Source organism: Berghia stephanieae, chromosome 2, assembly GCF_034508935.2.
Source record: "Berghia stephanieae isolate SIO BIC M18660-M18661 chromosome 2, UCSD_Bste_1.3, whole genome shotgun sequence".
Classification (NCBI taxonomy): Eukaryota; Metazoa; Mollusca; class Gastropoda; order Nudibranchia; family Aeolidiidae; genus Berghia; species Berghia stephanieae.
Window position 1 is genome coordinate 58,385,978 of NC_088361.1, and position 27,395 is coordinate 58,413,372.

The window sequence follows — 27,395 nt, forward strand, 5'->3', positions numbered from 1 at the left end:
TGCCTCGCTGTTCTGTACAAAAGGCTGTCATCCGCAAATAGTCTCAGTTAAGTTCCTGGCGACAATATTTCAGGCAAATCATTGATGCAGATAAGGAACAAGAGGGGACCCAGAACAAACCTGATAGTACAGGAGCTGACTCTGATATTGCACCTTCAATTCCGACTAGTTGCTCACGGTTAGTGAGAAAATCCATTATCCAGTCGTGTGTGTTACTCATGATTCCATATCTATGTATGTAGTTTAATAGCAAGTATGGTGATGGACTTTATAAAATGCTTTACTAAAGTCTAATAAGATTGCATCTGTTTTGAGTTGTTGATTCATGTTTTCTGGCTCTGTTTTCGACAGCAGACTTGCTAAAAAGAGTTGAACATTTGATGACAACCCGAGTCTCGTAACGTGAGAAGGTTGCATCAATGTTTTGCTCTGTCATTTCCCTTTGATAATGCTTGAAATGTGGCATCAAGATTTCTTAAATATGACGTCACACTATCTCAAATTTTGTTAGTTCTAGGTTGCTTATTAGTTAGCGAAGTTATAGAGGAGGGAAACTTAAATGAACTTATGTGACACCAGATAACGAATGTAAAGCGCCTTTGAACACAATTGGTAGATACTGGCGCTACATCAAATAATAATAATAATAATAATAATAATAATATAATAATATAATAATAATAATAATAATAATAATAATAATAATAATAATAATAATGATAATAATAATGATAATAATAATAATAATAATAATAATAATAATAATAATAATAATAATAATAATAATAATAATAATAATAATAATAATAATAATAATAATAAAAAGAAAAACAAAACAAACAAACAAGAAACAAAATAAAACATACATAAAAAAAAAGCACTGAGTGAAATAGGAAGAGGAAAGCAAATTGGAAGAATAAATCATAACGCTTTATTTGAGATGATGTATGAAATAGTTTAATTTACTGAAAGAAGGGATACAAGACTGAATAAATTGTATAAGATAGTGCCAACAAAAAAAAAAAAGCCTAATAAAGGGATATGAATCCATTTTTTGAAAACAGTAATTGTCAATTGTCTGTTTATTTCTGCAGTCCCATTAAATTTACTCTGAATAATGTATCACGCTTATATTAGTTCCTAATCACTCTACAGATTTTTCTGAATCATGTTAGTGCAATCCATCAATAAATGTAACGTTCCTTATTGCAAACAACTCTCTTAAGCTTTCATTTACCCCCAAATAACTGAAATGCACATAGTTGATCACAGAGGACAAATTCCAAATATTGTAGTGCAATCTCATTTTGTCAAAGCTATGGTCAGAATTTTTTTCTTGTCATCAAGTAGGTAATCTTTCCAGTTGATATGAATTGTTTTTACGGTGATAATGAATTTAGAACCAACTTTAAAGTAAATTTTAAATTTAAATTACAGGACGTATATTCAAAAAAATTTTTTTTTTAATTACGAAGGTCCCAATAGAGTCACAGTGATATACATGACATTGCTGGTTGCAGTTTTATTGGAGTGATCTGGTCCAATTAGGTAGGTAGTTTGCAAAGTAATCACATTCAATATTAGGTAAAAAAAAAGATTCCAATCAGTTGATTCTTGTCATGGAATGAATATTGCAGTGTTTACTTTGGCTTGAAGTTGTCCTTCTCTGTGCGAAGAGCCCCCATGACCTTCACAGGGTCACTTTGACCTGTGTGTTGCTGGACAGACGGCTCTCTGATTTGAAAATTTAATATAAATTCAATTAATATGGGATTGGAGTACACATTCTTAAAGATTGATGAGAGAATAAATTCATGATCAACTAAAGATTATTCTAGACCTCTATATACAAAGGCTAAGTCAGTTACACCATACATTAATTAAATACCAATATACTTGTAGTAGGGGGAATTAGGTCCAAAAAACCCTTGAATTGTGCAAACAGGGTTGAAAGCATGAAAATTACATATGTTGTAGAATATGAAAAACCCTATAATTTATGATATAGAACCACTCTGAGAGATCAGTATTAGTTGAGATACAAGGTTTTTAAGATGAGAAAATTTTGAAATGGACGACAATAATTTCTTTCATTTTTATTGTGTAAAAATTCGAGGCAAGCCGACCAAAGGTTGTTTTACGTCATCCTTTGGATTCCCATTGGTGACTATTTTTAGCGTCGAAGCGGATGTTTTCCTTTCCCTTTACTTTCGATTCACGAACCAAACAAATTATTTAATCGTAAATATTATTCAATTTCACTTGTTTTAAAGGACGTCTAGCGAGCAATATTCTATAATATGAGATTTTTTCTGCATCTGATTTAATAAGTATAATCAATTGCTCTGAAACGTACGGGCAGACGGGAAGACGAGCAGAGGGGTAGACAAAACAGACTAGCAGAACACAGCTCAATAAATGCCGATAACCGGTGTTGACAAAGGACAGTGCTCCGTCTCCCATCCTCCTGTTTTCTTTTCTTTCCAAAAATACTGCTATAATCATTTTACGTGAGTTAAAACCTATTTCGGTCAAACTTGATGACAGTAAAGAGTTAGCATACCACTTACATTGCTATAATTATCATCATTATCATCATCATCAACCACTATGATGCTGTATTGTGGCAAGTTATTTACTTTAAGTTATTTACCTGAAAGGAGAATGTTCTATTTGTACTGTTGTGTCCTTATGTAAGGCACTGCACACATTTTGCCTGCTGATGATGGGTCTTTAACAGAAAGAACGAAAGAAAGAGAGAGAGAGAGAGAGAGAGAGAGAGAGAGAGAGAGAGAGAGACAGAGAGAGAGAGAGAGAGAGAGAGAGAGAGAGAGAGAGAGAGAGAGAGAGAGAGAGTAATGAAAGAATATTGCATATGCCTAATAAAGGAATGCTTTTGCATGATTTCAGATACACATACAATAGCAAAAAGAACTGCTCCCAGAGACAGGGACAAGTGTTTGATATGCCAACAAGATAACACAGACCGTTTATAATGTCCCTCTAAGTCGAGGAGGTATGACAAAGGGCAAGGCTATGAAACTCTTTTTGAAGATTTAACACAATTCAATTCTTTGGTTTGTGATGAAAACAAGTTGGATGTATCTATTTTTTTAATTCATCAGAAAGAAATGAGATTATTGAAAGCTTAAAACAAAATGATGCTAAGTGGCATAAGCATTGTCGTGTAACATTTAATGCCAACAAAATTAGGCGATTAGAATTAAAGAAATCTAAAAAAATTGCCCTACAAGAATTCCAAACTTCGTCATTTGACTTGGAGGAGTCACCGAATGAATATATTTCGCAACCCACGAGAATAATCATACAACGTTCAAAATTAGAGATTGGCTGTAATAAACAAACGTGCTTTTTTGTAAAAACATGGACTCGGGAGTACTCCATTCTGTAATGACAACAGATATGGAAGAAAATATTCGTGAAATAGGGTTATCTATAAAAGATTCTGATATGTTCTCATTTATTGCCGGAGAGATTTAGTAGCTCATGAGGCACACTACCGCCCTATACCATAAAAAAAACAAGCTTTAAAAGATGTCACTGCTGATGATACTAATGATGTCACAGTTCTTGAAAGAAGTCGAGCTTTTGCTAACATTATATCTTTTATAGAAGAGAACCCTGCAACAAATGTGACGATCGACATGAACCACTGTGGGGCTTACTTCCAGAATTTTCAAAAGTGTCCCAAAAACTCATCAAATGTTCTTGTAAGAGAGAATGTATCGGCACCCGATGCAAGTGTTTAAGGTCCGGTTTGCCTTGCACGGACTTGTGTAGATGTAGGGTGTGTGTGTGTGTGTGTGTGGGGGGGGGGGGTGTTAGGTCAGTACAGTAATGAGTAAAATTCTCTCTCTCTCTCTCTCTCTCTCTCTCTCTCTCTTCCTCTTTCTCTTCCTCTCTCCCACTCATTCCCTCTCCCCCCTCTCCCTATTTTATCTACTAGTTAGGTTAGTACAGTAATGAGTAAAATTATATATATATATCCGTCTCTACCGCTCACTCCCTCTCCCCCTCTCCCACTTTTATCTACTAGTTACAACATGAAATGGTTACCGGTGTATTTTAAGTTTTAGAACGCACATTGTATTGTCGTGGTTATTTCCTCGGATAAGTAATGCTATATAGGAAAAAATAAAAGTGCTAAAAACGCACTGTTATGATAAATTGCCAGAGTGGTTCTATATCAGGTGTTATTTATACGGGTCATAGCTACCCATATGCCAAATTTCAGGATTTCAACCCCAATGTGCACGGTTTTAGCCTAATTTTCCCAAATACAATGAATATGAAGAAAAAATATATTTTTACACAGTTATCCCCTTGTTTAATATAGCTGTAATAGGTAAAATCTAAGGTCTTAAACCGATACGTTATGATTGATTGCCAGAGTGGTTCTATATCAGATGTTTTTTTCTATGGGTCTTAGCAACCTGTATGCAAATTTTCATGCTTTCAACCCGAATTTGCACGGTTTTAGCCTAATTCCCCCTACTATTGTGATCACGCCTCCATAAAAGAGCTTACTTGGAGCCATGCCTGAGTTTATTAGTCAAAAGAATTCTTGACAGTTCACTGCAAGTTATGTTACATATCAAACGGTGCCATACATTGTGTTGCACATACTCTTAAAGGGCAGGATCTTGTTCACAATCATAGAATCAATATGTTGTATCACAATCATCTCAACAGCACACATAGAGGACCCAGCCTCAAAGTCAACACAAGAGTGTTTTATTCTTCCAATATTCTCTCTTTCTTTTTTGACCCAGAAGTCAACCCAAGAGTGTGTTTTATTCTTCCAATTTTCGTTCTTCCTTATTTTTTTTTCACTTATATCAATTTACAATGGAAGAAATGACTAAAACCTGACCAGGAGAGAGCTAATGACAGATAAGCTACCTTAACAGCAGATCGAAATGTGACCGAGTGCCTCAATCTGGTTTCCTGGCAGGGGGAACAAGATTACTAAATTTTTAGTCTAAAATGAGAAAGCTGAGTTGAATTAAAAAGTAATCTCTTCTTGATCCGCAAATGTCTTAAAATTCATACTTTTGATATTTTGAATTTAAAAGAACTTTTCAGCATTGTATGGTTAATCTAGAAATATATCTGATGGAAGAAAATGATCACAAATTTAATCTTATTTTGACCCCCGGTCTGCTGTCAAATCTGTTGTAGCGATTCATGACTCTCTCAGGGTACAAGACTTCAAACTATTCAATTAGATCAACAGCTGTCTTGCGATTACAGAGGCAGGAGGTAAAAACTGCTTATATTTTTTAAATTATAGGCCAGTTTCTCCTTGGCATACACTGTGGACATATGTGTTCCAATACAAATAATAGGCAAAAGCAAACTCAATGCATAATATAGCACTACTCACTTCACTCTCATGAAAGGGTTAAACAATTTCTCATCTCCAATGGTTGAAGGAATCGTTGGTTCTTTGTTATTACGTTTTTTCTGGAAAGCAAATCAAACATTTGGAAATGACATGAAGAGTAAAATTGAAATATATCTTCTGTTGACTGGGAATGTCCCTTGAGGGTGTCTCCACTTATTTCACCGGAAGTAACAACTCAAGTAATCATTAACATTTTCTGAGCTGGTGCAGTAATTTGCAAATGATTATAAAATAATGATGTTCATTATCTTTTAAAAATATCAATAGAATGTCTTAACCTATTCTTACGTTACTTCTTTTTCTCTTTCCCCTTGAAAATTTATTGATATGATCAATTTTTGTGTTAGTACGTCGGTAATCTGTGCAGTGCAAAATAGGTAATACAGCAAAACCATTAATTAAACTACTGTGGAAATTAGTTAAGAAAAGAAAATTGGCTCAATTGTAAACAGGCCAGTCCGAATGCCACATGTTTTTTTTTTATTACCTCTCTTTTCAAGTAGCTGCGTTTGGGCAGCTGGGCCTGTTAGAAAGATCTTTTGCAAAAGACAATCATCTATCCAATGGGCCCCATAGACCTGCCACTTTATCTAATCAAATTTGTATGCATTTTCTAAGGAAAAAGAGTGAATAACCAAATAACCTGATAACTGAATTTAATGAAAAAATGATAGTATTATTTAGTTTCCACAGTTGAGTCCTGGATACCTGCACAAATATAATAAATGGCATCAGGCTGTATCTAGTTTGGCCAAATTTGGATATTTTCTCCCGTCACAATCAGATTTGTAGAAACAAACCTTTAAGGGAAAATTTATTTTTTAATTATAATTTTCCTGCAAAATGGATGCATGACCAAATTAAAGCCCAACTCATTTCTTTTTTTTTTTTTTATTGCATGAAAAGTGTCGTTTACAAATTTAAGGGCGGAAATCATGCATTATGATTTGATATAGTTTCGTTTTTTCCCCATGAAATTCACATAAAAAATCTATTGGGGGGGGGGGGGGGGTAAGGGTTTTACGGCACTTGCAACACATTTAGGCTATATCAGCGACAGTAAAAAGAAGAAAATTATTTAGTAAAAAGTTCTAGAATTACAAGTAAGCACTCAAGAAAAAGTAATACATAGGGGAACTGGGAACTAATAGGGATCAGATGTAGATTCCAAGAGCATACCATCAATGTACTTAGTTTGAGATCACATGTAAGTCTCATCCGGACACAAGCAAAAAATCAATCAAAGAGGAATACACTCAAATGCTTACATTATTCATTCAAAATAACCAATATAATAATACATAACAGAGAGATGATTTACAAGGGAAAAAAATATCACCTCCTAAAACAATAACTATGCATTTGACTGTTTCCCTCCGAGCCAGGACAAAACCAAGTAATCTCATTCCAAGACAAAGACATAAAGCATGTTGGAAAACAGATATAAGAGGATAGAAGACACAGTATGCACCCCCCCCCCCCCCCCAGCCCACTATGGGAGGTCAGTCAAAAATCTATCAGATTTTTTGTTTGATGCTAATGGCAGCGCTCACCCAGCAATGGTTACTATCCATTGAAACGGGATAAATTCTGATTCTTCTTCTTGCCAAGGGCCTTGGTATTTTATCACAGCTTGTGCTAAAACGTGTATTTAGTAAGACTCTTTTAGAGGCTTCCACACTATTGACAAAGTTAATTATATTAGCAGACAGAGCATTCCGCATGCTGATAACCAGTGGAAGAAAGGACTTCTGATGTTTTTGATTCCAGGAGTATGGGATCTTCAGTCACTGGTGGTGACCCCAAGTTTTCATTACTGTAGATAAAATGCCGGTGCATCATTTGGGATATCAATTACATAATTTATAACTCCATACAACATTAATAGTAGAGAGACCAGGACAATCTCTGACTGCAAGAGTCTTATATATGTAAATGTGAAAGAGAAAAAAAAAGTGACATTTTAATGTTAAACTGTGCAATAGCCATGAAATTAGCTCAAAAAGCGTTCAAAAAGGCCCCAAGCTAAGAGCAACACTTAACATGTAGGACAAGAGATGAAGCCTGTAAGGCACCATTACAACATTTTAGACACACACACATTGCCTTTACAAGCCATGTACTAATTTTACACCTGTGTAAGGTAAGAAAATTGGGTAAAGAGTCCTTTGTACTGCTCATAGAGGGACTTGAACCCTAGACCTGCTGGTCACAAGCACAGTGTCATACAACTAGGTCACAAAGCTGTAAGGACTTAATTACAATGCACCTAGGATACAGCAACCTCAGATCCAACGGAAACTGTAAAAATCCCCATTTTTTCTCCTACTAAAGATACCTCAAATCAGTGCATAAGGATAGAATTGGGGGCATTGTGTGTATGCGAGTTTGCAAGAAAGGCATGATTAAGTGCTTTCGGCAGTCATGTTGCAATGGAATGATTTTGTCTCTCTTTATGAGGTTGAGTGTGTACATGGATCATTGAAAGGCAGGTGAGGTGTGAAGAAGAATGGGACTCATGGGAGTGAGTAGATTACGTTTTTGAGATAAGGGGGGGGGGGGGGGGGGTAAAAAGTGGGGAGATGACCCATTAATCTTCAGCTGGAACAGCATAGATGTGGCTGATCTTAACCCATTAACCCTGCAATAAGGGGTTAAGGGTCAATCCTCCGAGAGTGTCATGATGCTTGAGGGGCAATGTGGCAAAGGGAGTAATCCATTTATTTTTATCAACTTTAAGTGCAGTATTTACAAGATTATATCCATTGTCTATTATGTAAAAGTGACACCTCGAATTCAATGAAACCTGGTTATAATGAACATTGACTTCCAGACCTGATGACTTCATTGTAACCAAGGTGCACTGAAGTTCAGTAATAGGTACTTTACATCTGCACATTAGCGAACAATTGAGGACATGGATAAGATACCTGTGCCAAATCCAAATGAGTAGAGATATCTTTGTTGTTTGGTTCCACGTGAGAGGCAAACTTAAGGTTGTTGACAGAGTATTCATGACCACAGTACACTTTCTGAAATAGATGAGAGGGGAAAAGAAATAAAACATCTTAGCGTTTGGTTTACTGTTGTAGAACTTCAGTCAAAATATATGAGATATAAAAGAAATTTGTTTTTGATACTTTTACTCTTCCAGAGAGAGAGAGAGAGAGAGAGAGAGAGAGAGAGAGAGAGAGAGAGAGAGAGAGAGAGAGAGAGAGAGAGAGAGAGAGAGAGACAGAGCGAGAGAGAGAGAGAGAAAGAGAGAGAGAGATGTTTTTGTTTTAAAGGGTTTTACGGTGCTTGCAACACACTTAGGTTATATCAGTGCCAGTAAAAAGGAAGAAAATGGGAAAGTAAAAAGTCCTAGAATTACAATTAAAGCACCCAAGAAAAAGTAAGACATAGGGGAACTGGGAACAAATAGGGATCAGATGTAGATTCCAAGAGCATACCACCAATGTACTTAGTTTGAGATCACCTATAAGTCTCATCCGGACACAAGCACAAAATCCAACAAAGAGGAATACACTCAAATACTTACATTATACATTCAAAATAACACATATAATAATACATAACAGAGAGACGATTTACAAGGAAAAAAATATAATCTCCCAAAACAATAACTATGCATTTAACTGTTTCCCACCCAGCTAGGACTCCAGCCAAGACCAGGACAAAACCAAGTAATCTCATTCCAAGACAGAGACAGAAAGCATGTTGGAAAGCAGATATAAGGGGATAGAAGACACAGTATGTACCACTATGGGAGGTCAGGATCCCCAGAGAGATAGAGAGATAGAGATAGAGAGAAAGAGAGAGAGAGAGAGAAAGAGAGAGAGAGAGAGAGAGAGAGAGAGAGAGGGGGGGAGAGAGAGAGAGAGAGAGAGAGAGAGAGAGAGAGAGAGAGAGAGAGAGAGAGAGATTAGCAAGCAGCCGCACTAGCCTCAGAGCCATCCAGCACCGCGCTATTTTTATTCCATTTTCATCTGGCACTTCTCCATACCTTATTTTTCTTATGTCTTCTCCTCTTAGATGTTGTCTGCTCCTAATGGCTGTCAAGGTTGTCATAATTGACCTGACAAAAGTGACCAATCATTTTGTCTGTTGTCAACAGGACGATTTTTCATGACAGTCAAGGCAGAGAGCATGATAGACAATTAAATGATGATGTTTATTCTTTTTGAGACGTCAGTTCATAGTTATTGTTAAGATTGTCAAACCTCAGCAAACCACACAACTAATTGAATTGTTTGAGAGTGGGGCAATTTTGTAAGAAAAGCAAGGCAGATGATGCTTGTTTATGGGCGATGACATCACATCTTGCCACAATAGAATAGACAGTGAGTATAGATGGCTTAATAGCTGTGTATTCAGTCCACCGGAAATAAAAATATTTTAAAAGGACCAATTATCGTCTATACTTACCTTAATCGATCATGACAACTTTGATACTGAGCCTATTATAGGCATCATCAGAAATGGACAGGCATAAAATTTATAGCAATTCAACGGCTGAATAATATCATTTACAGTGTTTTATTTACTCTCAGGAAATCTTGATTGAGAGTTGTTCGAAACCGGGTGCCTGAAATAGATCTCAATTCTCGAAACCGATTTATCAAACATTGACGAGATTCTTAACGTGGCTGCGAGATAGCCACTGGCCTGGCCAATTTGGCCAAAATTGACCACACAGAGAATAATGTTTCTACAATCAATTTAAAATTAACATTTACATCTATTTTAAATTTTTCCTAGTGCTCTAGAATTTTTTTGTGATTATCAAAACCGATGAATTTTCCAAGGAGATCAGAGTATTAGTATTGCTTGCACAAGTAAAGTTCTATTTGGTCACTTTTCACAACGATCACCGGCCTCGAGTACGGCCAAAATTGACCACACAGAGAATAATGTTTCTACAATTAATTTAAAATTAACATTTACATCTATTTTTAATTTTTCCTAGTCCTTTAGAATTTTTTTTCTGATTATCAAAACCGATGAATTTTCCAAGGAGATCAGAGTATTAGTATTGCTTGCACAAGTAAGGTTCTATCTGTCATCTGCATTTTTTGCGGCCGCAAATATCAGGGCGATCCGCAAATTTCCCAAAATTGGCAAATCGTGGCAAATTTTGGGAAAATTGGCAAATCGCGTGGCAAATGGTGGGAAAAAAAAGAAGCGAACAAAATAACGAGAAAAAAGTGCGGAAGCTGAGAAATGTTGCAGCTTTGCCTGGGCCCAAACCAAGGGAAGCTACTCTCTACGGATAATGATCCTTTAAAATCTTTGTAACAACGCTATTCATAACGTAGCCTCCTTAAATGTAATAAATTGTCTTTTATAATATTTTTTTCTGTATCGCGTCTTAATTTTTACTGAAACGCTTAGTTCTCCTCGGCAAATGTTTTGTCAAATTTTGGTCTTTTTGGCAAATTTCTTGGCAAATTTTATGTCCCAATTTGGCAAAAAATGCAGATGACAGTTCTATTTGGTCACTTTTCACATCGATCACTGGCCTCGAGTACAGCTGTGCTTCGAGGCCTTCCCCCTCTTCCTCCCCCCCCCCACCCCCCGGGCAGTCTTGACGTTGTCTTCTTCCAACCAAGATCCTTTTCTTTCAAAATCATCCCTTGTCCTTTGAATTGTAGGGCTGGTCTATTGTTCATCGTCTATCATGTCTTCTAAAACTGTAATTTGTTATGACTGACATCCCATTTTTTCCTTTCTACTAGCCCTAAAATGACCTCAACGTTTTATAAGCGCCATCAAACCTTTAAAGACAAAAGAGTCCTTAAAAAGAATGTAGAGTCATCTTCCTTGCTGCTCACGTCGATATTGTCTACACCAAAAGTGTCCCAAGCTGTAACCTTATAAATAAGGATAGGAACCAAAATAAAAAATAAAAATCGAGTACAAGTAGCTACAAAGCAGTCCTTCTCTCTCTCTCTCTCTCTCTCTCTCTCTCTCTCTCTCTCTCTCTCTCTCTCTCTCTCTCTCTCTCTCTCTCTCTCTCTCTCTCTCTCTCTCTATCTATTTATCTATACTCTATCTCCAATCTCTCCCACCCCCACCCCCCTTTTCTCTCTGACGCTCCCTTAAACACATTCAAGACCCTATAACTATAAAGATGTTCTCTATTTTTCTTTTATCTTTTTTTTTTTTTTTTGGTTGGTTTTTGTCTTGTTTGTTCGTTTTTGTTTCGTTTTTCTCCGGATTCATATTGTTACGTACAAGAAATACACAAGGCAATACATTTTGACGCCTCACTGTGTTCTAAATTAAAATAATAATCTTAAAAGTGAGTAAAAGTAAATCATCTTTTTACAAAATTAAAAGTCGATCAAACTTCTCGAGTCACCAGGAATGGCATCAACGTGTTGAACTTGAAAATTAAGAATTTTTTTGCCAAGGGAGTTTACGAGGTCAGTGATCGATGTGAAAAGTGACCAAATAGAACCTTACTTGGGCAAGCAATACTAAAACTATGATCTCCTTGGAAAACTCATCGGTTTTGGTAATCATAAAAATTATAACGGACTAGGAAACATTAAAAATAGATATAAATGTCAATTTTAGATTACTTATAGAAACATTATTCTCTGTGTGGTCAATTTTGGCCAAATTGGCCAGACCAATGGCTATCTGGCAACCATGGTATCGAGAATTGAGATCTATTTCATGCTCCTGATTTCGAACAACTCTCAATCAAGACTTTCCGAGAGTAAATAAAACGCTGTAAATGATATTATTAAGCCGTCAAATTGCCATAAATGCTATGCCTATCCACTGATGATGACTACCTTACAATAGGCTCAGTATCAATGTCGTCATTATCGATAATTGGTCCGTTTTAAATATTTTTATTTCCGGTGGACTGAATACACAGCTGTGTTTTCAGTCCACTGGTGGACTGAAAACACAGTTCCTAAATAAAATATAATTTAATTCTTTTATTCATCTTTGTGGAATTTTTCTTTTTGATGACTAACTCGAGAAGAGACCAAGATAACCCAAGCATCAGCCTCAGTGCAGAACTGCAAAGAGAGTCATAAGGGCCTAGTTTCTTGGGTATGGAAACCCAGGTCCCCAGGGAGGAAGGGAAATGCCTTATCCACTTAGACATCTACCAACCCACAACCCCCTCAATCTGTTTTGAGTGAGGAATTTAAATTTGACGTGATATCAACAAATATTGATGAGGATGTCGAGACTATACACTAAAATTTTTTTAAATAGACATGGATACAACCAAAACATTCATCAATTCTCTAAGAACTGAGAGAAGAACATAAATGATGAGATATGAGGACTGACAGATTAGACGATAAAGAATTAGCACCATTGGAATGATTATTTGTTGAAAAATCCATGCAGTTTTCAATTATCTGGATAAAGATGTGTTTTGATTTATTATGTTGCAAGCATATTCGAGCACTAAACAATAAGCTATTTTGTAAAAAGTGAAAAAATAAAAGAACATAAGATACTTACCCCTAGTCAATATTAAAATCATGAAAATGATCAAATATAGCCCCCCCCCCCCCCCCCCCCCCCCCACTTACTTAATTAAAGCAAAGTTCAGTGTTGACTACCAACTACACGGTTTGAACTCAATTAGTAGTCATTTGAAACAGAATTTACTCAATTCGTACATGGCGGATACCTGTCTAAGGCAAACATTTTTTGTTGAGAATGGAGGATGTCCGCCTTACACAATAAGGTCTGTATTCAAAAGTATGTTTTTGCATTATTTTAAAGGGGTTTATGATGATTGTGACCTATTTAGGTGATATCAGTGACAGTAAAATGAAGAAAATTGTGGATTTAGTTTTACAAGTAAAAGTGCCCCTAGAGAAAGTAAAACTGAGGGGACTGGTTCAAATAGGGAACAATAGTAGATTCCAAGAGCATATCATCAGTGTAACTTAGTTTGAGATCACCTAAAAGTCTAATCCAGACAAAAGCATAGGACCCCACTAAGAGGAACAAACTCAAATGTTTATAAATCATATCTTCAAAACAAAAATATAACAGTACATAAAAGAGAGATGATTTACAAGGGAAAAATATCATCCCAAAACTAATGCTATACATTTGACTGTTTGTTTCCCCTCTAATGCCTCCCTTCCCCACTCCCCCCAGCCAAGGACTCCGACCAGCGCCACGGCAAAACCATGTGTTCTCATTGAAAGACAAATACAGAAAGCAACCTGGTGAAGGTAATTTAGGGGATAGAATATACAGCAACAGTGATCTCCCTGCTCACCACAGGAGTAAAAAGATTCCACCCAGAATATCTAAAAGCATTGTAATCTGCCAAGTACTTACTGTATTGGAGGGGAGACTTCCTAATTTTTCAATCAATGCAGAATACATTTGGTTTGGAGTTCCTTCAAAAAACTTTCCACAGCCGGCAACAAACAATGTATCACCTAATCAGGAGAGAAGATACAAAAATGGTTATTCTACTCCAAATATTTCATATTCTTAATTATACAAAGCAACATTGTTGATGATGATGACGATGGGAACTATGATGATAGCAGTAATAGTATTAATATAGTGGAACCCTAAAATGAGCTGTTTATGAAAAGGATAGGGGGCTTGAGATGGCCTCTATTGTGCTAGAATGACTTCAATAATGTGTCATGTGTTTGTTACTAGGCAAAGCACAATGTCATTGGTCTTCAAGTACATATTATATATAATTTCATTCATTCCCTCTTGGCTAACTCATTAGTTGTTTTACCTAGTTTAGCCACTCGAGAGAACACCCACATGAAAATCTTTATAATGGAAAATAATGAACCAGCAGTTACAACAATACAAGCATCTGCGGTGCCAGCAATCCCCAATTCTAGTAAGTGGCCATTGTCACTTCATCAACATTACAATTATCTAATGGTCAGTTTGCTATACCCATCCCTCTGCCCCTTTACTTTGTACTTTTAGGCCAAAAACCTGTTTCAATGCTACAAAAACTAGCTATTTCAAACTCATACAGATATATCAAGCCTCCTTCTACATTTATCTTTATAAAAATCAAGAAAGAAATGCAACAATAATTTTCACCCAGGTGGGAGGAGGAAGAAGTTGCTTGAAGCGCTTGCAATACTTTTAGGCCATGTCAGAGCTAGTAAAAAGGAAGATGGAAGTAAAAAGTTGTAGATCTGCAACTAAAAGCACAAAGAAAAACTAAGACAAAGGGGAATTTGTTCAAATTGGGAGCAGAAGATTCTGATTCTATGAGCGACCCATGTTCCTATTTTGACAATACTTAATCCCATCTAGGCACAAGCAAAGGATCCTGCTATGACGGATAGACTCAAATTTTTACAAAGTACAACAAATTAATAACTAATTATGATAATACAGTCCACTCTGGATAATCGCAACTCGGTTAATTGCAACTTTCAGTTAATCGCAACAATTCTCAAGAAATGGAATTAATTCTATATAAAAATCACTGGTTAATTGCAACAAACGTCGGTTAATCGCAACAAATTTTCGACCTCTAAAGGAGGCAAATTCAAGGAATCAATCAAACAAAATCTCATGATTAGATTTTATCATGGGTGAAATTGTGACATGTTGAAGAATCTAGAGTGGTAGGGGTTTAATACTGCATTTGTGTGTCACCACCCTATTAGAGACAAAAGAGGGCAGGGCTTTGCAGTTCGGGTTTGTGCGGTCATCTGTGACCATTAGATATGAGGCGAGTGGGTTGGTCATGGTTTAGGCAACAGGTAGACGATGACAGTTGTGAGGAGAGACTGAGCGATGATATCCTTTGTTTTGTGATTGACAACTGTGCATTGTGATCAACTGGTTTGGTGAGAGCTTATTGTCTCTCATCACGGCTAATCTCTTGAGAACAAAAAGTGAAAGTGAATTCAATCTTAAGATGTTGGATTGCCTCAAAGCTGTTTTTGCTTGTCAAAATCTATACAGGGCTGCCATATATTTTTTATTGCTCAGTCTGTGGTGGACTCAGAACAATGTTTACAAGAACTGGTTTGAGTTTACCATATTTGGGTAAAATGTTGCAATAGTGGACAGAAAACTCAACTTCGGTTAATTGCAAAATTTTCGTTGATCCAAAGGTGTTGTGATTATCTGGAGTGGACTGTAGTACATCATAGAGAGATTATTGACAAGGAAATACATATCATCTCTCTAAAAAAAAAAACAAAAAAAACAAGAAGAAATGCATCTAACTGCCTCACTCTAAGCCAAGGATCCCCACATGACCAGGAAAAGAAAATCGAGATATATCAATACAGAACTAAGACGAGAACAACACGGAAAGGGAAACCAAACATAGGGGGGGGGGGGGGGGGGAGGGGGGGGGGAGAATAGAAGAAAGTAATGGTGATCTCTCCTCCCAGTATGGGAGGTCAAAAGACCCAAGGAGAGAACAGGTTGGCAAATTAGAAATTACCAATGAGAACACCGGGTTATCCATACAATTGTTCACATGTTTATTAAGCATTATCTATAGCTACCATACGGATTGAAAGTGTCACTAAGTCCCACCTGTGAAAACAGCCGGGTCAGTGCCAGAAGGTCCAGTCACATAATAACAAATGTGTCCGGTAGTATGACATGGTGTGGAAAGACATTCGACATTCAGGGAACCAATCTAAAAATAAGAGAAAAATAGGAATGCTTTCATCGCTACCCCGTGGAAGGTGCTATGTGGAAAATTAAAATTAATTAAAATTAAAATCAATAAAATAGCTATTTATTTCATAATGCAGAGACTGCACTCATAAATAAATAAAGATTTGTTCAGGGAGACTGAGGTTTGAAAAGTTTCCACTTTCATCCCTCTTGATCTCATATTGCATTCACAAAATATTCTTGTCTTATTTTTAAGGTCTTTACGGCGCTTGCGACACATTTAGGCCATTTCAGCATCACTAAAAAGGAAGACAATGGGATAATTTAATAAGCTATGGATTTACAATTAAAAGCACACGAGAATAAGTAAGAGAAAGGGGTGTGGCTCAGGCAGAGAACAGATGAATATTCAAAGAGCAAACTATCAATATGCTTAGCTTAAGATCAGCATCAATTCTCATCAAGACAGGATCCCACCAAGAAGATTCCACTCAAATGCTTAAAAATCATTCTATCTTCAAACAAAAAATATAACTACCTAACAGAGAGATGGTTTACAAGGTCAAACATATCATCTCCAAAAGCTATACATTTTTCTGTTTCCCTCCCAGCCAGGGCCAGGACGAAGCACGTGACCTCCCTGCCCACTATGGGTAGTCAATATACCCCACCCAGGAAATTATTTTAGATCCTTCAGAAAAAAAACCTTTGGAATATCTGAAACCATCCTCCAATAGTTAAGATCAAATAACATGGGTTGCAGAGACAATATATATAAATTATGTTGAGTCTGTTCCATATGGATGGGTATTTGGAGTTGACCCAAGACTTTATGTTGAGACCTTTATTGCACAACCTCTGTATAGGGCCAGATTATAATTGATAACAATATTTCCATATGTAAATATACACGGGAGAATGTAAAATAAGAGATATCATTATTTAAAAAATTAAAAAATTAATAATGTAAAAAGTTTTTAGAATTAGAGACAAAAAGTTACTGTGACATAAATTGTTAGGATGGCATAAATTTCAGTGTTTATTTTCAATGAAGCATCATATTGATATGTTCAAGCGGTAATTTCTATACCTATATAGAATAAGACAACTTTCCGAATTTTAATGAGATGTCTCTCGCTAATCAATGACATAATGCATTCTTTACGGGCACAGCAAGCAAACACTGCCTGCTAACAAACGCCATACATCATTTTCATAATTTAGTGCTCTCAATCATCTCATATATTGTTCTACAGGAAGGTTAAATGTGTGAAGTCTGGCAAATTAGATAAAATGAAATAGATGGCTATGGTAGTATTGTGGGTATAATCATGAGCCTATTTGTTTATTTAAAAACACATAATAATTATTCATTCCATTTATTCTACTTTAACAGAGACAATTTAGGCTTTCCAGTTACTGAGGAGAAAAATCAAATAAATTTTGATGAGGTTCTCAAAATATTCCAATTAACAGCAAGCATTACACTGAACAAAAGAAATAATATAGAAAAAAAGTATGTTGCTGACGGCAAATCTTTCCAATTAAGCCGATGTTCAACTTAACTCTCTCCTTACCAAACATTTTAAAGATTTTTACTAAAAAGTCATGCCGATCAAACACATGAATTGCATTTTAAAACGTATACTTACAAGCAATAAGTACATGCTATTCATAATTTAAATGTGCAAAACAATATTAAGTTCTTGTATATGAAACAAAGATCTGGATCTTTTACCAATTTTGTGATTTATAAAACAAATCTGAATAAGAAAAATGTTTTTTTGTATCTTCTTCTCAAAATAACATCATTATTAGCATCATCCATTATTAAGATTATTATACAGCTAATGCTTTTATTATTATTGTTATTAGTAATAGAATGACCACTAAATCTACTACCTTGAACTTGTCCCCATGAGATACCATACGATTGATGGCCCCAATCCTGTCATCTCCTCCAATCACTGTCTTTTGACCTGCCTTTTCCACAAGCTCTACATTTCCCCCAGCATGATCCCTGGCGGAATTTAATTTGAACATCTAAGAGAAGGTCTAAGAGAAAGAAGAAGACGAAAGGGATAATGAGGCAGAGGTGGAGGTCGAGGAAGAAGAGGAAGGGGAGGAGAAGGTTGAGGAGGAGGAATAAGAAATAACAGAGAAGGGAGAGAGGAAATGACACTGGAAGGGAGGAAAAGATAAGAAGCAGTAGAGGAAGCAAATGAAGAGGAGGTAAGTATGAATGTGGGAAGAGGAGAGATAAAGAAAGTTGAATACAACACAAATCTACCAAAGTACTTCACACATTAAAAATAAACTAAAATTTGTTAAAGTTTTTGTGTTTTGGTTAAACACCTTGCATGAATGGATGATTGCTATTGAATAATATCGTCTCATTCAAAATAATGAGAATGACATTGTAGCTTAAGTGATGGAGCAAACTCCCCCCCCCCCCCCCCTGGCTTCCACGAAATGAACCTGTAATAGACCAACCTCAATTTCAGAGGTTAGTGAGCAATCATTAGTATTCCTTTCCCACAAAAGTGCAGATAAGGATAAATATCTGAACAAGTGTGTATGGTAGCACGTCTGACTGGTAATCAGCAGGTCTGAGGTTTGATCCCCAGTCGACGTGGACTGATTTTTTGGGAGGTTTTTTTTTCTTGTATTTTTCTATCTTGCTTTGTCCAACATCTTCATACACACTTGTTCAGATCTTTATCTTACACTGGTGCCGCTCCCCAGTTTCTTGTTTAATTAAAGTTTATGATAGATGACGAGAGAAATCTAACTTACCAGTGGTGGTGGGTGGTAAGAACAGTTGTCAAATTCACCCCTTCCGCTTTCACTGCATCAATCACCTATAAAAGAAACAAAGTTTATCTTTCAACACTTATACAGAATACAGATTATCACAATCAAATAGAATTTCACGCTCAGAAGAGGTTCAATTGCCAATCGAAACAGTTTTGGTTCTTTGGGATAAATAGGACAAGAACCAGTCAAGAGCAGTTCATTAATGCCAAAAGTAGTTTTTAGCCTTTGAAGAAATACAAGATGGTAGACGGTGTCAAAGGCTGCCAAAAATCGAGTAGACTTAAAATTGTTGTCTTACCTTTGTGAATCATGTGCAGGAGATGATTAGCAATTTTCATTTGAGCTGTGATTTGTACGATAGGCTGATTGAAAGCCCTAATGTTGCAAATTTGTAAAAAAAAATATTGATGCAGAAGTCCACAAAGTATTCAGCAAGCTGGTTTTCTTCATGTCTGTTATTTCCTCAGGAGACTGTTTGCAATCCTGACAAATTCCACCAAATTTCCACTATATCAATGTAGTACATTCTTTTTGCCTTCATCATTACTGCCTTCAGTTGCCTCTTATAGGATATGTACTTTTCTTTGTCACTGGCTAAGACTGATTTCTTCCATTTCTTTCCCATTTTGCATTTTGTTTTGGTTTGCATGTTTCATTTCATTACAACTCCTTTAGTGACATGGACATGTTGTTTAAAATGTCCAGGCTCATACTACCGGCTGGAATAAATCATCTTTTAGCTCAACAATATTAATTTTCTTAAAATATCTAAATGTGACACTTCTTTTCCCCTTTAATTCTTTAAATGAGCCATTCCCCACACTAAAAGTGACAAGATCATGGTCAGAAAGGCAGACGTTATCCACAATTACAGGGGTTTTTAGTTCCATGTCCAAGATTGTTATAGCCCAGTCAATTGTTTAACTGTATCTGTGTGATGTTTCACTCACTTGTTGTGTCGTGTCATGGGAAAAAGTAACTTTTACATGGTTTTAATATCTAGGGTTCAAAATAAATAATTTAAAATGTCGATTAAAATATCCAATAATTATTTTCTGTTTTGCTTGACGCCATGTTTGAAAATGTTCAGATTCGGCAAAATAGTCAGATGTTTTAAGTTATTTTTAGTACCAGGTGGTGGTCGGTAAATGGCATGCAACTCAATGAAGTTTGAAATACACCAATATTATTGCTGATTAAAATGATTTATATTTATATTTATGTTTGTGTCTATCAGCAAAAAAAAAATAGATTTGCGTATTACTGCAATGCCACCCTATTCCTCTTCTTTCCCTGGAAAGGACTTTGTGATGTACACTTCAATAGTGTCAGGGTAGAAATCTTACCCTTGTCTTGGTGTTCATTTAACCATGATGCAGAAATCACACATATCCTTACATTTGTCCTGTGATATCAAGTTGCAAGCATTGGATCAAACAGTAATATGATATCAAACTGATTTCCATGTAGAAAAGATTCCCACAAAATTACATTAGTTAAAACCTTTTAACAGTCATATCCAATTTCATCCGTACATGTATAATATCTATGATGAATATTCATGTACGAGAAAATTCAGAATTAAAAGGACCTCTGAGTGTGAGAACAATATAATCATAAATCTTTAAACATACCTAATTTAAATAATTCAAATTACTTGCTTCTATCTAGTTTATGGGCGTTAAGGCAACAATTTTAAGGGTGACCACAAGACATAAAAGACATACATTTTTAGGAGCAGACCTATTATTCACTACATAGGCAATAAAGCCTGAAACTGAAACAGTTGGTAATTTAATATAGAATCCTGAAAGTTCTTTCACCTTTATATTCTGCTTAAATTGCAGTCTTTGAAAGATGGCAAATCAGCGTGATCAAAAATCTAGAAGAATTATACATATAGTTTAACAATACCAATGGAATGTAGACAACAGGGAACAAAAACTTCGCAGCGGCTATGGGGGCTCAAACTCGCAACCTTACTGGTACGACAACTCCGCCTGGCTGGGGAGATCGTGGCTCTATTCGTGGCGTTTGTGTGTGTTGAACCCGTGACCTCAAGAAGTCGGGAAGAGAAGGCTCTAGTAAGACTAGCTTTGAAGCGACTTTTTTGGGGTCATGGATAGCTCATACACGGTAGAGTCACGATCTCCCCGGCCAGGTAGAGCTGTCATACCAGTAAGGTCGCGGGTTTGAGCCCCCATCGCTGCTGTGAAGTTTTTATTCTCTGTTGTCTTCTGGCACTTTCCTACTCACTTCATTTCTTTTTTTGTTATTATCAACATAAGTGCCTGCTCCACTCACTTTTCTCAATGGAATGTAGTTTACACAAAATTATCAAATTTAATGATGATGTGTATGTGTTTTTAACAGAATTTATTAGTTCTGTAAAATGTTCTATTAAATACAAAGAGTAAGAAAATTAAGGGATGAGTTACCGGTAGTTGTGTGGATAGGGCCTTGAACTGTAACTGATATGACTATATGTTGAGTCTTATCTTGGTCTCACAGAGACATAATGTGTTGATTTTGTGTATGTAACAATAGATATACGACCTTCCTTTAAAGGATGCCTAAGTTCAGCATTTTACAATGTCATAGAAAATGGCAATTTTTAAAAATAGAAAAATGTATTAAAATACAGTCAAAGCCACTAAATTTGACAGCACTATGACTGGAACAGATTATAAATACTACACAAATCCCATTGTGATAATCATAGTACTGGTGGTACAGAGCTTCCTTTCACTTATTTGTCAGAATGTTTTCATCCATTTTTCACAACACAACATAATACTTGTGATGACTTATGATCGAAAGAGACTGTGTGACAATATCTAATAACAACACATTAATGTCCAACATTCATGACACTCATACCCATCAGAAATTCATTAATAATTCGTTAGACCAATACCGTCAAATGTCACAGGTCTAACAATTTATTAATTCATTTCAAAACATATGATGACTTCATTCTCACTCTTCTTAAGTTGGACAATGTCTGTTTGTGTTTTGTTAGTTAAAAAAAGGTTTGATAAGCTCTGAAATCGACCACAAGCACTCTGAATAGCAAGGTGGATATTATTATTATTTTAAGAAAAAAATCTCTCACAAATAGAACGTTCCAATTAAGTGGCTGTTCAACTTAAGCTACATCAAAATTATCAAAAAAATAATCAGCATAAAAACAAACTTACTTTTTTTGGTTCAACAGGATCTACCACTGCACATTCTTTAGAATCCTGATCAATCAGAAGATACATATAATTGTCCTCAAGGGCAGGAAGGAGTTTGACACGCATGTCTGTATGTTTGGTTAAAGTCTGAGATGAATGACACAGCCTTGCAATAACTGCTTTTACTGAAATACCAGAAAAATTTTTTTTTCTTTGAATCTCAAGAAAATTGTAAAAATATTTAACATATCTCAGAAAAAAACAACAAAAACACAAAGTATAAAACCTTAAACAAAATAAGATTAAAATTGGCCTGGTTGACATCGATACCATCATATAAAACGGACAATAGAAATTTCTTGCTACCCTTTGGATAGGATGCTAGTCTATCGGAAAGTACTTTCCACCAGATCTACCAGACCCAGCTACCCATTTATTGCTGGTTGGACAGGGGGTGGGGTGGGGGGGTTTAGAAAAGAATCTCAACTGAACTTTACCCGGGATTGATCTTGGTTCCTTTGCGTGTGAAGCAAGTGCTCTTCCAACTGAGCTATCGGGACCCCCACCATTATTATTATTATTATTATTATTATCATCATCATCATCGTCGCGTCGTCATCATCATCATCATCATCATCATCATTATTATTATTATTATTATTATTATTGATCACTTCCAAATATCACTCTGAAATATGATTTACTTGTGCTATATAAGTTGATCACTGACAAGGTGATAGTTCTCTACTAGTTTTGTTTATATATATTACTACTTACATGCTGAGTGATTTTTGGTTTGTCTTCTTTTATCCTATCTTTTTTTAAAATACAAAAAGATTAATCATATTTGTATATAACGATGTTTATCTACAACATTATTAATTGATTTTACTTTGTTTTTATTTGTTGATTGGAACATCTGAATTTATTTATGGTTTCTATTTGCACATTGGCTAAAAAAACAAAACAAAACATCATTTTGAACCCCTTACAATTAAAACCGAATAGAGGATAGCAGAAAAATGAAATACGATGGGTTACAATTGACAATTCATTCATTAGTGGTAAAACTGATGCACGCATGAAACAATTAGAGGGTTACCTTATCATAAAGTAAGTGCTAAGGCTAAAATTACAGCCCTCTATAAAGGATCAAATGGCCTTTTATTTAAAGATATCAATCGATCAATACCAAATAAAGTCAAAACTAGGCATTCTGGTGATCTAACTTTAAATATTCCTCCATCTAATGTTGACAGTCATCAACACTCTTTTTTTTCTTCTAAATACAAGGCGCTTATGGAAAAGTCTGTCTGCTGACATCAAGCTTTTGAGCAATATTGAGACCTTCAAAAATTGAATGAAAGATTATTTGGAAGTAATAGTTATTGTTAACTTTGTTTCAGATATACACATCAACAGTAATACTCAATCATACTGAGTGAGTCGGTTTAGATGTAGAAAATAAAGAAGAAAGGAAAAAGAACATAGCTCAACAATTACTATCCAAAAAGAGCCACAAGATAATCATTGCATCAAAAAATGGAATGAAAAGCCCTAATCCATCCAAATTTAAGAAAACTGATGTTGCCATTTCACAAAGTTATTAAGGCAAGGCAAAGATATTCCAGCAAATAAAGCCATGTATGCATATTTTGTCAATATAGATATAACCATTTCGAGGAAGATCTCTACATCCTGCCTGTTACAATCTACAAAGATTTGTCAATCAAGGAGAACATAAACATAAATCTGAAATCCACTCACGATCTGGAACTGTTAAAAGCATGGCACAAAATCACCTATACTAGAGAGATTTCAAAACAAAATTGTGGAAAACACATGAGTTATCGCAATCAGTTAACTACAGAACAGAAGGCTCCTAAGTACATATTTGATCTCTGACAGCCTTGCAATTAATGTGAAATAAAAACCTACTCTTAACATTTAAAACTTTCCTTTCTTGAAAATGTTAAAAACAAAAAACTAGAGCATCTATATAGTGCAATATCCACTAAACATGCTCAAAGGACTTTACACGGACCCCTAGCCAATAGCAACACTTAACATGCAGGATGAGACATGATGCCTGAGGCGAGATTACATTTTTTTTTTTCGACAGAGACAACCCTTTTAATGGCCAGGTACTCATTTTACACCAGAGTATGGTGAGAGAATGTGAGTAAAGAGCATTTTCCAAGGACTCAACTATGTGCCGCTCAGAGTGGGTCTCAAACTGTGGACCTTAGGATCCAAAGACGGGTGTCATACCACTAGACCACATAGCCGAACATTCTTGTCCTTGTAATCAGTTTGACCCTTTAAAGAAAAGTGGCTTATGTAGTTAACAAATCCTAGAATGTGTGTTTGTGATGCTCTAAAAATTGACCATCCTTTTTTTTCTTTTGGGCAACATTTTTAAAAAATTGATTCATTTGAAACTTTTTTCTTTAGTAAAATAAAACATTCTGCTAACATAATACAGGTAAAATTGTGGCTAGTTGGGGACAGTTCTTTTGTAAAGTGTCTAACTTATTGCTCTCATGAAGGATATATATAATAGTCATTATCTGCAAATGAAGAGAAAAACACTGTTTAGAATATCATTATCATGTTAGAGACCTGACCCATGCAAGTTTCTTTCTCTTTTTTTTTTTTTTCTTCTCCAACCTTTCTTTTCCAATCTGCAATGAATGCCAATCAACAATCTGAATCTGTTGTCCTTTTTAGTGGGCCGGGAGAACATGCACACATTTGCAGGTCTGATCACCTATGCAACTATGGACTTGATTACATATTGCTGTAGTGGACACTGTGTTGTTTTGCTTTGGTTTGGGAGTATTACCATCACAACAATGAGACTAAGATAACAATTTTGGGTTATCAAACCTGCAAAATTTTCATCAAATAAGCATCGTTGGGCCATGTTTGTTTTGAAGGGATTTACAGTGCTTGCGACACATTTACGTCATTTCAGCGCCAGTAAAAAGGAAGGAAATGTAGTAGTCAAAAAAAGTTATAGATTTACGATTGAAAGCACACAAGAAAAAGTAAGACAAAGTGGAAGGGATCAAATTGGGAACATATGTAGATTCCAAGAGCGCACGATCAGTGTACTTAGTTTGGATCACCTAAAAGTCTCATCCAGACAAAAGCTAAGGTCCCCAGTAAAAGGAATACACTCAAATGTTTAAAGACTTATTTAAGACTAAACATATGTAACGGAAACGGTATATAACAGAAAGATGATTTACAATGACAAGGAAAAAAATATCTCCGACAACTATGACTCCGGTCAGGGTTGGGACAAAACTAAGTAATCCCATACCAACATAAGAAACTCGGAAAACAGTTACAGTACAGGGGATAGAAGACCAGCGTGACCTCCCGCCCATCATAGGTCAAAGACCCCACCCAGATCGTCGGGCCAGACCAACTTCTCTCTAAGATAATAAACCATACGTATTTATAGCCTCTTGTTTTATAGTTACAAATCTAGACTAAAATCTGAAAAACATATAAATGAAAATGAGAAGGCTTCATCAATAGAAAACAAAAAGTTCTGAACATTTTGAGTAATGTTGAGGCATCCTCATTTTATCCCTTTCACCGTATTTTTACCACCACAAGTTTCGAAAAAGTGGTCTTTGATTTATTCGCAACCATTTGAGATTGAAGCAGAATTGGTGAGCCGAGGACATTTTACTGTATTGCAGGCATAAATCTGAACTGTCTCTTCTAATTCTAGAGTCTAGAGTTTACAATCTCGATGAAATAAAAACAGAAAGGTTAAACGGCCTAATCTAGTATATATTTAAATAATATGTTTCTGACGGTTATTAACAATAACAATATAACTAGCCACACACACACAAAAAGAGAAGACTTACAGCTCAAATGACTTGCGATCGTTCCTAGCCGGTAGGAATGAGGAACAAGTTTGCAGAGAGTCATGATTCGTGTAGGAGTGCTGTGTCACAGTTCACCGCTGTCGCCGGAATGTAAACACTAACCGTGTTCAAGTTGTGAAGACCTTGAACTTTCCGTTCTTGACTTGTGACCTTATGACCCATGAGTTACACACACACACACGCGCGCGTACACACACACGCGCGCGGTTTAAAAAATTATATATTATGTTAACGATGCTGTCGCCTACGTGTTCCATTATTCATTCTACCCACATTATCCAGGTGAGAAAATGTGGGATTCACTATTGGCTATCTCATTTATCAAATGATTATATTATTGTTATTATCAGGGACGGCTGGTAATAATGGGCAGGGTGGGCAAATACCAGCCTGTTTTTTTTCAAGTTATAAGTAGTGCGGGGCGGTCCTTGGCAAGCTTAAGGACCACGGTCCTACGGTCCTTGGGAAATGAAGACCGCAAGGACCGGTCTCTGACCGGTCCGTTCATTCTTGAACCGTTAAAGACCGCTACACGATGAAAACCGTGGCCTACAGGAGTAAAACACTCATTTCAAATTGTAACCTAATTAGAGAAGAGGGGTGATGCCTTCTTTATTTGCTCACCGTACTTCATTGTTACTTCGATAATTTAATAAAATTTGAAATTTATCCCCATTAACGGAGATAATGGCATCGCCCAAGGCGTTGATCGAGTTGTTCGTGGCGTTGATACACACACGCAACTCCTACCCCCCCCCCCCCCCCCCCCCACACACACACACATTAGAGGGCAGCGAGCATTGAAGAGTAAGAGAGAGACGTGAAGTTATAATAAGAGGGGGTGGATGAGGTGATAAGAGGGGTCGATGGTGACTTTTCGCCAGATCTAACAAACTCAGCTACCCATTCATTGCTGAGTAGACAGGGATTCAGAAAAAAATCGACTGCACCCGGGATCGATCTCTGGCCCTTTGCGTATAAAGAGAGTGCTCTATCAACTGAGCTATCGGGGTCCCCAAATATTCTATTGGACCTTTTAAAAATACAGACGTTATAACTGGTTTTTTTGGACGGAAGAAACTAATGAAACTCATATTACTAGATTAGTTAAAACACCAAACGAAATTTTAATATTATTGTATTATTTTAAATGACAACAATGCGATAGAAAGGAGTGGCGACAAGAGATGGACAAAAGAAAACAAAAAATCAGACTTGCAACTTGCTAGGTTCGACACACACACACACACACACACACACATCTTTAGTAGTCACATACATTTCAAACAATAACCCATTAGAGAAGAGGGGTCATGCCTTCATCATAGATCATTGTCATTGCGATCATTATGGTGTAGTAAATTTTGAAATTTACCCCGTATAATGGAATCGTCCAAGGCGTGCGCCTCCTGTTCCCCCCATCTCACACAC

General features: G+C 36.1%; 1 protein-coding gene across 3 annotated transcripts; it reads right to left on the reverse strand.

Annotated features, from left to right (window-relative positions):
• Window positions 1–908: 908 nt before the first annotated feature.
• On the reverse strand, window positions 909–26,070 carry LOC144965228 (hydroxyacylglutathione hydrolase, mitochondrial-like). 3 transcript variants are annotated; one of them, XM_078900335.1, is made up of 9 exons: window positions 25,944–26,070; window positions 22,075–22,238; window positions 18,854–18,918; window positions 17,960–18,077; window positions 15,971–16,076; window positions 13,763–13,866; window positions 8,359–8,460; window positions 5,408–5,487; window positions 909–1,734 (listed from the first exon to the last, which is right to left on the reverse strand). In XM_078900335.1, exons 1-9 carry the CDS (start codon window positions 26,005–26,007, stop codon window positions 1,641–1,643), a joined length of 897 nt encoding a protein of 298 aa, XP_078756461.1. In that variant the 5' UTR covers window positions 26,008–26,070; the 3' UTR covers window positions 909–1,640. The 3 variants fall into 3 exon arrangements, with proteins under 3 accessions (XP_078756461.1, XP_078756462.1, XP_078756460.1); XM_078900336.1 differs by lacking the exon at window positions 25,944–26,070 and adding an exon at window positions 25,308–25,403; XM_078900334.1 differs by lacking the exon at window positions 25,944–26,070 and adding an exon at window positions 24,724–24,861.
• Between the last annotated feature and the right edge of the window lie 1,325 nt (window positions 26,071–27,395).

Coding starts and splice junctions, on each gene's coding strand:
- LOC144965228 (XM_078900334.1), bottom strand. CDS start 24,799: ATGTTCTCCCGGCCCACTAAAAAGGACAACAGATTCAGATTGTTGATT. Junction 18,078..18,853: donor CTTACCACCCACCACCACTG/GTAAGTTAGATT, acceptor AAATTCCGCCAG/GGATCATGCTGGGGGAAATG. Junction 5,488..8,358: donor CTCATTTGGATTTGGCACAG/GTATCTTATCCA, acceptor TTTGCTTTCCAG/AAAAAACGTAATAACAAAGA.